We start from the raw sequence: 12,782 nt of genomic DNA, 5'->3' as shown, positions 1-12,782 counted from the left end.
AGAGAGCCCTGTGATTGGCCACAAATCCTATTGCCGCCATATTGAAAATAATTTGCACCAATGGCAGCGCTAGTAAAGCATAAATTTGGACTCATCAGCAACATGGCTGTCAGTATAAATTTGAGAGGGGCACGATGCATACCCCCTTCGCGTACAAATTTTTTGCTCTCTATTTACTTACTTTTGGAATGCGTATATGTAATTGCTTGCAAGTCTCTGAAATCGGATGATGACCCCTGAATTGCCATCATGATTGTAATCAATAATAAAAACATTTCTGATGTGAGTTACCAGCTGTTCAAAACAGAAATTGGCACAGCATCTGCTTAAAGGTATAACAAGTTTACTTTGGTCAATTTTTATTCAAGCAAGGCGTGATGTATATTTTTTATCTGTTTTCGATGGAATATTTTAACTTGTGACCGTACAATATGTTTTTTTTGTGAACTGTGGAGTGGGCACTTACATTATGTGAAACTTATCACTTCTACCATGCAGGAGTCTGGTACGCGAGAGTTAACAGAATAATCCTGGAAAATATTTTATGAATAAAATTTATTAGTGACGAAAATGACGTCAAGGTAAGTTTGCGGTTGTTAAAATACTCGTATGTGTATTGAAGCCGTGATGCTGGTTTACTATAGTTCAGTAACTTCAGCATTGTTTATTATGGTATGACTATTATTTACTTTCAGGCTTGATAGACTCTTTACGCTTTTGGAAAATGGTTCATCAGCCGTTACGCGTCGAGCTGCAGCCCGTCAGCTTGGAGAAGTTCAACGGCTGCATCCTCATGAACTTCACAATCTTTTGCGTCGGATTTCTGCTTACATTCATTCCTCATCTTGGGAGACCAGAATCGCTGCAGGTCAAGCGGTGGAGGCTGTCGTTCGAAATGTACCGCCTTGGAATCCTCAGCCTTGTGCTGCAAAAATAGGTAATAATGCTTAACATTGTCCCAAACAACGCTTCACAATTATGGCAAATATCCTTTACCGATAAAATCAATTTTTCTTTGTTGAATTGACGCCTCATACCATACCACTGGTGAAAAGCAACATTTTTATGTATAGTTTTTCAGCTTTATTGGTTATATTTGCATTTTGAAAGTGATGTGTGGAATGACAACTTAATATTTCCTTGACTAAATGTACATAGGGTGTAATTCTGCCCTTCTTATTCATCAACTATATTTGTGGGAATGGAGAGAAGATTATTATCTCTGAAGAAGGTGTGACATTGAATTATATGAGACTAGGAGTTGAAGCAAATACTATAATAATAACAGTATCTAGCTGGCTTGGGAGGAGGTGCAACCTTCCCCGACAAATTAGCAACACAGACTTTTCCCATCTTAGTACATCAGAATCTTTACTCTGCTAGAATTAACTTTCACTTGTTAAAAGTAACCTTAGCCTGTTTAATTGGCTTGGTAATCATATCATCGCTTGTTAGTTTTTCTATTGATGTAATGTAATTGAAAAGCTTTGAACGTAGGTTCATTCATTGCCTGATGATGCGTCCTGCAACGGTCGCGAAAGCTTGCACGACAAAGCGCAACACGCAGCTGCACCCGGAAGCCGTTAGTAACAATGTAATTGAAAGTTCAGAATTTGATCTTAGAATGCACAACCATTTGTTCGTGCAAGAGATTACTCGAAGAGTTTCGTATGAAGTAGGAGAGGGATAATTTGAACATGTTGACTGAACTTAAGAAGATTGAGGGGGCAAATATGACAACTGATGGCAGAAGTTTCTGTGCTGACTGACATGAAAGGCAAAAGTGAGAAGCTACTGAGAGCCAAGGAATATCTCTTAAGAAAAAGAAAATAGAAGTTTATAAAGGTGTGCGTATACCTGACCAAGTCAGCAAGGTGAAATGACCTCCTTAGGGATAACTTGTGTGTATCAGTTGGTTTTCTCGGGGAAATCTCGGCTGATAGTACTGGGGGCCAACAAGTGTGGCGGAGGAGAGTGCAGTGCACCAGAGGTTGGGGGAGGTGCACGCAGAAATACAGACCTTCCAGAAAGAGGAGTGCAAAGGGTTGGACTCACTTGCTAGGCTTGGGAGGAGGTGTAATGGCAGCAGAAGAGTAACAGATGGTGCAGGATGAAGAAGATCCTTTGTTTTAAATGTCCCCTTGCATGAAAACAGTAGCTTAAAGAAGGGCTTTTTTAGAGTATACTCCATTAAGGATTGGTGAACAATATTCTTTCCATGAGTGTTGCAAGTGAACTGTAACATTTCCCTTAGCAGTTTTTGTTGCTGTACTTTTTATTTTGCTTTCTATTTGTAGTTTTTGCAATTGTGATTGGGGTTCAATTAAATTCATTGTTAATTTGTTTTTTTATCTTGTCTCATCTGACCAAAAAGGGGAGGTGTTAAGTGAATGTTTTCATTCGTGTATGTTGGTCACATTAGTGATGTTGTTTTTCATTCACACGATTTGTTTTGTATGTCCATTCTTGTCACTTTAGTCCTATGAGACACTATAAAAAATAACCTAACAATTGAAAGTTCAGAAATTGAGCTTGCATTTTGGGGCTATACCAACATTTTGATCTTTCTTAGGGTGCTGATATGAGGTGGTGAGGAGCCAAGGGTGTAAATTATTTTATTTCTAAACAGAGTTGGCTACAGAAATTGATGAAAGAAATATGCAAATTTGAAATGAACTTCCGCTATATCACTTCTGAATCACTTTCACTTACTTTTTCAAAGTAGACAACAACTTGGTGCCCAGGGGATAGGAGTGAGTCTTTGTTCTGTGCTGACCTCAAGTGGAAAATCAAATTCGCAACTAAATATCTAGTTGATCTTGTTTGTTTTCTTTACCTAATTTCTGTTTCTAACTCTGTTTGGAAAAATCAGATTTTAAAAAATCTGAATCACTTGTACCCCTTGACTTCTAACCCCCTCATGTACTACTTCAGATATTGAAAGTATAATTTACTCTTGTTTGAACAGAGCCTGGTATTCCACCGTCTGCCACCCTTGCGGGACGAATGAGCTTTGAAAGTTTTGACATCAGTAAAGTACTCCAAAATGGCACATATCTCATGGGATCTGAAGGAAAAGAGTATGACATAGAAGAAGAAGTTTCCCGGGGGCCAGGTATGTTTTTGGATATATTCCTCATCAGCTGGAGGTGTGATACTTCGATTTTGGGAAGCTCATAGTCGTTGCCTGAGTCACTCTGTTCTTTCAACTTCCCTAGTTTTCTAACTAGCTCAATGTAGTGACTCATTATCTTCATAAATGAGCATGGAAGTGGTGGTTAAAATAGTTTTCTTGATGAAGCATCCATTGTGCCTGAATGCGTATCATTCATTTCTCTGATAAATACTGAGGAGCCTTGTTGAAATGAAGCTAAAGGAGCCAATAATTTACTTTGTTAAAGCCAGACTTCATTGCATGTGAGCCAATTCTTCTTGACCCCATTTTGAAGCAAAATTTGATTATGTTATGGCAATTGTTTGATAACTAATATAGTCAGTTGTAGTGGCATAGTGAGTGGAGGACTAGTCTGCTGATTGTAGGGTTTTGGCTTCAAATCCATGGTGGAGCCTTCTGACCAAAAAAAGTCTGTCTCACAGAAATCCTTTGTAAGCGTGCCTTTTCGTGTCGCAAGAAATATGTATTGAACATGTAACATATCAAAGTGATGATAATAACTCCCATATCACTTGACGTGAGTGTTTCTTTATTCCTTACATCTCAATATGACTTTTAATACAACGATCCACAAAGGTTAAGAAAAGACTTCGCTGTTTCACAAAATAAAATATATTTGCGACCGGTTTGGATACAGCGTATCATCATCTGGCAATTACAAGTATTAGTACATAGAATTTATACCCTTGAATTTATACTGATACTTGTAATTGCCAGATGATGATACGCTGTATCGAAACCGGTCGCAAATATATTTTATTTTGTGAAACAGCGAAGTCTTGTCTTAACCTTTGTGCATCATGAAGGAGTTTCACCATGTTACGCCAACCACCATCGCAAATACAACGATCCTTTGTTTCTTATTGTCTCCAATGAGCCAGCATAACCAAAGCACCAAAGAACGAAAAAGCAACTGAAACAAACAACAAATGAAGATCAAAAAATGAAACATAAAGATAACATTTATGAAAACATACATGTTTTCATAAACATATAAATGTGATCTTAGAGTCGTTCAAAGAATATGCATCAGATATCATGTGGGGCAATTCTAAGGCTGAGGTGACTTACATTACATAATTAGTTTGTCTACAAATTGCTGGATAAATTCAAATATTATTTGATAAGCTTTTACTACAAGTTTTCAATATGGAGTATTTGTTTTTTATAACAAACATCATTCTTCCTACATCAAAAAATTAGATTAAGTTTCACAAGAAATGCAAAAGTTAGTTTCTCATTAATAATAATGTGTGTATAAAGGTAATTTATGGAGGGCTAACAGGCACTGGTACCGTTATAGATAGGGATGAATGGATATGGGATTTTTTTATATCTGGATCGGATCCTTGATTTTTGGAGCTGTATGTTGGAATATTTTCGGATACTAGTGCATTTTCAATTGTCTGCTATAAAACGAAGTAATCATTCAAGTTTCTTCTGGGTAAATACAATCAAAGGAATGCTATTTAGATTTACATGCACGTCTAAACATTTTTACTGATTAAAAATCGTTTTTATAAGCTTTCAAATTATTTTTTAATAATGATAAAATCTTTACACGCTCAGGATGTAATCTGTTATGCTTGCATTTCATAGGCTTCAATCTTCGGATAAACCATTGATTGATTTTTTATATTCCTCACATAAGTATCCCCAGAATTTTATCACTTTCTCATCGCATACTGACTTGTGTATCACCCGCAAATGTTTCATTTCGGTTGCTGTGGATTTTCCGCTTCACGTCACAGTCCACACACATGATGTCAATGTCCCTTTATGTGAATAAAAATGTTTCTATAAAATGAAAGACATTTTCATCGTTATATCATTAAATTAAATTGCAACTGTGCAATCTGCAACGCAATTAACAATGTTTAGAAAAACATTAGCGTCATGTGCAATGAGTTGCGGGAACAGAACGAGACGACTGCTCAGCGAGAGGAAGGGGTGGGTTGCACAAGGGCATGAAAGAGAGGTGGAGGGGAAGGAGAGCAATCCCTTTTTCTTTCACGCAACGTCACAATGAATGAGGGAGTCAAGGACGAACATGTTAGATCTTGCTATTTGTGATGTCGTTGCCTTCAAAGCAAAGCTGGGCAACCTGTGTGATCTATACAGTTGTTGTTGCTAGACCGGATCTTCTTGTTTGACGGTACTGATGCCACACCTATTTCTTTGAAAATTGTGCTGCTTGAACAATGTTGAATATTGGTATGGTCTCGTTGTAACAAAAAAAAAACTGTTACAATCAATTTGAGCTAAAAAAAAAACTAAATGTGCCAGAAATGCGACGCGTTTGGTCTCATTACTTTTTGAATCTTGCACACGTCATCCAATAGCTGAAAACTAAGGAGACATATTCGGGTCCAGTAAGTGACTCACCTAGAATTTGTTTTGTAAGAATCACACTATATGCCAGTCGTATTTTGCCATAATAATTTTCGCGGCCGAAATTCTGTTGCATAACTCCTACCAGAGCTTTTAAACAAAATGGTTCATGAGTAGGCCAAGCATTGCAGTGCAACGGTGCATGCGAAGGTAGAATCGAAACTCTTTCCACCCCCTCGAATGGGACGCTGCACTCACTGGAGCATAAATTTAAAATTTCGGATTCAGATGCCGTCAGCGAATTTGGATCTGAAGTATCCGATGAAGGGCAATATCCGCAGATATTTGGATCCGAAGTATCCAATCCGGCCATCCATAATTATAGATTAATTTGCCAAAAGTTTCCAGAAATGTTGGCATTGGACGTAGACTTTTTCCACTGTTTTCAGACATGGGGCATTAAACTCTAATCTGAAGCAGGGTATATCATCAAAACATTTTAATCATTGCATAGTAGAAGGTTAGAGAATCAGAAAGAGAGACATTAACATTATCTCAAAATAAAAGATATTCAGTAGATGGGGCATTTGTTAATGGAATCCCATTTTCAGGAGGGAGCTTTTGAAGAGAAGAGTATACTAAGAACCCCTTATTTTGATTTAATAATTATATCCTCGGCATAAATAACTAAATTTTATTAATATCAAGATCAATTAATGCTGCAAACCGGAACGAAATGAAATCGTTTACCATTCCATTTTCAGGTTCATTAGTTTTAGGATTCATATAAAACTACAGGTGGCCAACATATGAGCATCGATACCACAGCAATTCTATGTCCCAAATCAAGGATTAACAGAAGTTAACTAACCAGAAAAAGATAGATACAGTAGAAGATAGATAATCCAAAATGCTTGGGATCAGAGGTATTCTAGAATACCTAACGATATTTCTGGTGAATAGATCAGTTACTTGGATGTAAGCAACTACAACAAAGAAAATTTTTTTTCGGGATGTGTGTTGGCATCAGCGGAAATGATGCTTCTGTAAGCACTAAACTTAATACGTTCCCTGCCGCTGATTTTTAGACAAATCCCCCATTGTGCTGAGCGTTTTTCTTTTTTCTTTCGTTTTAATGCTTGAATCCTTTCCATTTGAGTTTTCCTGTGCATTAGGCTACGTGTGCTGTGTCAGTCACATCATACACACGTAGCTGAAGTAGCTATGACCAACTGCATGCTACGAGAGGCCAAAAAAGTGACTCATTCTTCGGTCATAATAACTGATACGGCATGAAGATGACATACGTGTTTCGGTCATCATGACCGAAGCGGCAGTGAACATGTTAATGGAAGGGCCAGGTTCGGAGAAGGTACAGAAAGATAACGAGTCAAACGTCTGGTTTAACACTTTTAATTCATGCACACCACAGATACATTGATTCCCACAGACACACAGCGCAAGACTCCTGAAGTCCCTTCGCTCTTCAAGTCACCTACCGAGCCCGCGTCGTCTTGTGACCCTCTCGGCGTCTTCCTATTGGCTGGAAGTGGCAGCAGCATTTTACATTACCTTTCCAACATCCCACGATGAGCGGGTCCCATGCCAAGATGCTGCAACATGTTCGCGGTGTAGAGTATTAGAGCCACACCTACACATGACTCTACATCCAGATCTACCGTTACTTTAAGAGTGTAACCGAGCTGCTGCGAAAACGGCAAGCAGGTACTCTTACACATCGTTGGGCAAACTAAGGAGAAAAACCCAATCAAATCCATAAATTATATGACTTAACATGATTGAAAGACTTCATCCAAAAATCACGTCAATAGATAAGCCGTGTAAGTAATCGTGATGATATCACTGGTAAATGGTAGGAAAATGGCAAAAAGAATTGACCGTCCGACTAGAACATTTTGCCCCTCCATATTTTTCAGCATGTACCTGTTGCAAAGTCCATATCATTTTTACAACTGCTAGCATCATATTATGGGTAACTATCAAATCCTCCGATCTTAGAAATTAATTCCAAAGGAGATCCCATTTTCAAGTGTTCCTTGGAACGATATCATCGAAGCTGTAGAAATTCTAATAACTTTGCATAAGGCAGTCATGGCTATGATTTTGACTGAAAGTATATTGTTACTAAAATTCATTACTAAGTATTTTGTACCTTCTGCATTAAAGTACAAATTCATAGTTTACACTAAATTCCTAGTTTATACAATCGTTGTCACTAATGACTTGTGTAACTAGAGTTATTCTACCGGTTTTGGGTAGGTTTGAAATTTATTCAGGATTAATTGAATTCCTGAAAACAAGATTTTTATTTTGGTTGTACATTTTAATATGTGGCTACTTAAATGTGTGACGAAAATATAATTTAATATTTTTTTGTCATCATGTCTTACGTGTATTTTATTTAAATCTTTAGATGTGCGAGAAAAACTTGCTCGTCAACGACAATTGCTGATTGAGCGTCTTGGTCTTGATGCTCCAAACCGTATTGGAATGGATATAGGCTTGGACATACTTACCACTGATGATTTTGTCCATGTGAAACCAGAAGTCTCCAATCTCTCTAGGGCAGAAGAATCTACAAGAGTAAGTTTTTGGAGGAAAAGTGTATTTAGTATTGACAAAGAGCTAATTGGAGCATAACAAAAAGGAAACCTTGTAGTTATTATTTGACCATAAGAGTTACTTATGTGACAGAAGGGCAGAATAAACCGGCATTGTTGGAACTCATGTCATAAAGGTGTTATTGTCAGTTAAGTGAGTACCTGTAGTGATCAATAATAAGAATAAAGCTGTGCCTGCATACTTTAGGAAATGGGAATTGTTATTGTTTTAATATGTAAACTAAATGTGAATAATTTTTATTAATACATTCATAATGAAGTAGACTCTCGTTATTACAAAGTTCATGGGACCGAAAAACCGGAGGTTTGTAATAACGAACTTCGTATGAACGTTTCTTTTAGGAATCGTCAAAAAAATAACAAGGTTTCACACAATTTCTTGTCTCTTCAATCTCCTGTATGTATAGTTCCACTGTGAAATAGCTTCAGAGTCAAAAGTCTAATAAACACGATTAAAATAAATGCAAATATGTAAAAACAAGCACATTGGTCTCATTATCTCAATCGAAGATGAGGCATGAAGCAATGGAGGGTTCATATCTTCCCGAATTTAATAAGTCTTGATATACAAACATGATGTGTTCCAAGACCTTGTTCGTAAGTTGATAAAACTATGCACAACATCGAGGAGTGTGGTTATCCTGGAGAACGCAACACTGTATTACAATTACCCATTAACTTACGATTGTGACGAGCTAATCTACCTGCATGTGTGACACAGCTGGAGCTGAAGAAAGTGAAGTCTACAAGTTGAAGTTTCCTTCTTCCATTGGCATTGCTGCCTATTCCCTTTCATTCTGTCCACAATCTAATTCTTTTCGTCCTTACACCATTCCTTCTAATCAATTATAAGTATTTCTTCCCTTCCTTGTACTCACTCCATCCAAATGCTATTATTACTTAATCATCCTCTTGAGTATTTTCTCTCCTCACCTGTTGTGTCTTGTTCAGGCTGGGGATTGTCAGGGAAAACCTGAAATTGTCAGGAAATTTGAAATTCAGGAACTGCACTCATTGTGTACAGCACAGGTGTGTATCTTGCCTTTGGGGCAGATATCCACAACGTAACTAATTTCCCTCATCTTACATACCATTTCAGTTATTTAAGATAACTAAAATCATAATGGGGTATGAATAGGGAAGTAAACTGTATTCTTGAATTCAAAGGGGCATAGTTGAACATAGTTGATGCAGATATTTATCAGATGCAACTATGGTTAATTATTCATTTTAATTGATCAATCATTTTTTCACTGGAAGCTATACAATAACACCTTGTAATGCCTATGGATTAGGCATGTTGATTATAGGTTTATAACGTTCGTGTGACTAAAATCATCGTGCATGCCACAATCTTCTTGTAGAACAATTCTCTGACAAGTCATATAAATGAGGTATTCTATCTCATTGGACTGGGAAAATATGTTTCGTAACCAAGGTCGTCGTATAAGTGAGAAGTGTCTTAACTGAGGTTGGAAATACATGGATTCATATGAGGGTTACTCATAATGTATATGTATAAGCGTTTGTGTGTGCTGTGTGGGATTTTAATTCGGCATTGGGAATTTTACGTGGTGGTAATAAGCTGCAGAATATTTCTTGCTGATCAGTGGTGGCAGGATCAAGTTTGCTGCTAATTTTGGGATTATGGATTTCTTTGGCATAACTGGGAATATGCTTTGTGGAGCGATGGAGGGGGGCGACCTCCACCCCCCAGGCAATGGTAATCCGGGGAAATTTTTGAAACATAACATGCCTTGAAAGACATTTTACATCATTTTGGCTCTTAAAATTTGGGTTCCACTCGTAATTCCATGGGAAGTCATCAAAGCATGGAAAACATTAGTAAACATACTATAAAATTTGCTTCTCATTTTCTGAGGCTCTAGGGGCGATCTATCCCCCCCATAGTTTGGGTTTCATCCTACCTTAATAATATTTTTGTTTCTATAATCCCTGGAATGCCTGAAAATGTTGACAGGGTCGCTCAATATCGAATATTTTTAGCACCTATTTTTATTGTTTATTTTGGCTGCCTATTTCTTCATTTTTAGTTCCTAAATGGCCTCTGTTTAATCATGAGGCACTTCATTCAAGATCTGACTCATTAGCATTGTCTTTCCTCTCTTACAAGCGATCCTGTTATCATTTTTCTCCTATTCTGATATGCCTTCTTATATAATGCAAATCATGCAATAGTCATGTAATCTGGAAACAAAATGACATACCTGTTGCACGGTTCTATGAAACTGTACAGGAGATTCATGCAAATGCTAAAAGTGTAGGTCCAGTTTTTTTTTTATTATAGTAAATTATTGCTCACAGGTTGAAATTTTCATTGGTCTTTAGGATTAAATTTCCATAAAATTTCTTGTTATTCCAGGATTATTTGTGTATCAATAATTCCCCAGTTGGGTACATACATTGTGTACATTATTTGCATTGAAGTCCTCTTAACATTTGTTAAATATATTTACACTATCAGTAATGCTGTGTAGCAGTTTTGGGTTTCCTTTTTACCTAACTTTTCAAAGGTGTTGTTGACTTTGATACATTCAGAGTTCAAAATTGGTCTGACAGTGACATTTAATTTTAATCCTGAATGGAAACAAAAACTGAAAAACATTGGATTAATCACTGTTTTTGTCTCATTTCGTTTCCTTACCTAGAAGGCTGCTGTAGATGTGATCAAACAAGAAGTTGGGTTGAGTTCCAGGGAAATAAATAGAGCTCGAAGGAAAGCACGTCTCCTTGCTAAGCAGAAATCAGTGGAAATAACTTCAACAGAGGATGTTGCGGGATGTACTTCAGAACATTGTCATGGGATAGATAGCTCTGAACCTGACAAAAAAAAGATTAAGATTGAAGATGAAGGAGGAAAATATTCAAAAATAGATGAGATTCCAATGGGATTCAGTGAAAGTGTTCCTGATAGCACTGGCTCTTGGGGAGAGGTGAGGCAGCTAATATTATGTGCATAGTTCATTTCAGCATAGCTTATTGAAGCTTTTAATTAAAATTAAAAATTTATATTAAATGATGTTTATCATGCACTTTTTCCTAGACAATTTAGGTCTGAAATTCATGTTGTATGTTATATCCATTTAAACATGTTTATTTTCACAAAGTGTATTCATTTTGATAGTATTAATCTATGACCAGATGTTGAAGCTGGAGGTTAAAAATGATTTCTGTTTGTTACAATATCAATTTGAAGTATCAGTGGATACTACAAATTGATATTTGTATCAGTGTTTTTAATGCCATTGGGATTAAAGCCTGTTTGCCTGAATTTTTTGGGTTTGATTCTGGTATGCAGCTGAGAACTTATCAAATAATATGATAATAATCTTCAATCAGAATAATACATTTATCTCCTATTCTATTCTCCTAACTATTCAACCCAATCCTTAGGACTGGGTGTGCAATTTTGTCCGTACATATAAATATTATAATATGATTTTGATTTGGAATTACATTTTTGGCCGTATTAAGAGTGTCCTGTATTTAGTGATCCAATTGGTATCTTGTTGATGTTTAGTATTTGTTTCCTTGTGTATTCTGTGTTCCTTTTTTATAGGCAGTGGAATGGCCATTCGAGGGATTTTGTGATCAGCTATCATTGGATCTATTCAGCCCACGCTGGGAAGTGAGGCATGGAGCAGCAACATCCCTAAGGGAAGTGATACGATTACAGGGGAATGGTGCTGGCAAGGCTGCAGACATGAAGAAAGAAGAGGTAAGTCACGCTCATTTGCAAATTACAGTAAAACCTCCTGTTGAACAAAGAACTCCGTTCAACGAGCAAATGCTATTGGTCCGGCCAATTGCCTATGTAAACACAGTAGTGAAAACCCCCGATGAACGAACTCCTCTTTAACGAAAACTCCCGATTAACAAAGTGAAATTTTGGCGCGATCGAGTGAAATTCACCTCTCAATAACCAATTTTTCCAGTTAAATTTTTATTTTCATGTCAATAATCATGTGTGGGATAACATCTGCTATCTCTTGGGTTCGTAACGCATTGCTGGCAGTTGACGATTTTTCAAACCAGTCTAAAAATAATTATTGTGTTACCCAGGCCCTTTTGTCGCTCATCAAAATGACAGGCAAATGCTACTTTGAATGCCGTTTCATTGCGAGTGGAGTTTATGAATGATAAATCATTTTAATTTGAAGTCGTTCGAGGCATTAGCAGCTACGTGAAACAGTCTTTAAATGCCTTGAAACCTGACTCAGCTGGGTTTTCTAGGTTTTCCTTCCCTGAAAATGAATTAATGAGATTGCATTCTTTTCCAAAACAATATCGTCTCGTCAACACTGAAAACAAGTTGAGGGGGAAAGGAGCCACTTTCAATCATAACTTGGAGTTCATCAGAAAATGTTGTAGTGACTGCGCTATCAACACTTGCAGATTCACCTCATATCGCCGCACTGAAAATACCTGCTTGCCGTTTAAAATTCTGGAACCAACCGGAGCTTTCACTAAATGTCTGGGAGCGATTACAACCGTTGTCTTTTTGTACAGATGCACAATGAACTTTCCGTATGTGGTGACCGCTTGGTTGAAGTTGGTGCTGCTGAGGTCACTGATGTTTTAACTTCGTCTTTATTCAGAATAAGGCATCACGA

At 37.2% G+C, this 12,782-nt stretch overlaps 1 protein-coding gene across 1 annotated transcript in view; it reads left to right on the top strand.

The window, feature by feature from the left end:
* Window positions 1–107: 107 nt before the first annotated feature.
* Window positions 108–12,782, top strand: part of LOC124158577 (TATA-binding protein-associated factor 172) — a 56,642-nt gene continuing 43,967 nt past the window's right edge. The window contains exons 1-7 of the mRNA XM_046533741.1: window positions 108–332; window positions 499–581; window positions 696–937; window positions 2,969–3,115; window positions 7,941–8,110; window positions 10,818–11,102; window positions 11,729–11,887. Coding sequence (XP_046389697.1) covers window positions 571–581; window positions 696–937; window positions 2,969–3,115; window positions 7,941–8,110; window positions 10,818–11,102; window positions 11,729–11,887 — 1,014 coding nt within the window. The 5' untranslated portion in view covers window positions 108–332; window positions 499–570. The remainder of the gene's footprint in view (window positions 333–498; window positions 582–695; window positions 938–2,968; window positions 3,116–7,940; window positions 8,111–10,817; window positions 11,103–11,728; window positions 11,888–12,782) is intronic.

This window comes from Ischnura elegans, chromosome 1 (assembly GCF_921293095.1).
Source record: "Ischnura elegans chromosome 1, ioIscEleg1.1, whole genome shotgun sequence".
Classification (NCBI taxonomy): Eukaryota; Metazoa; Arthropoda; class Insecta; order Odonata; family Coenagrionidae; genus Ischnura; species Ischnura elegans.
This window is presented reverse-complemented; position numbering and strand designations above follow the sequence as displayed.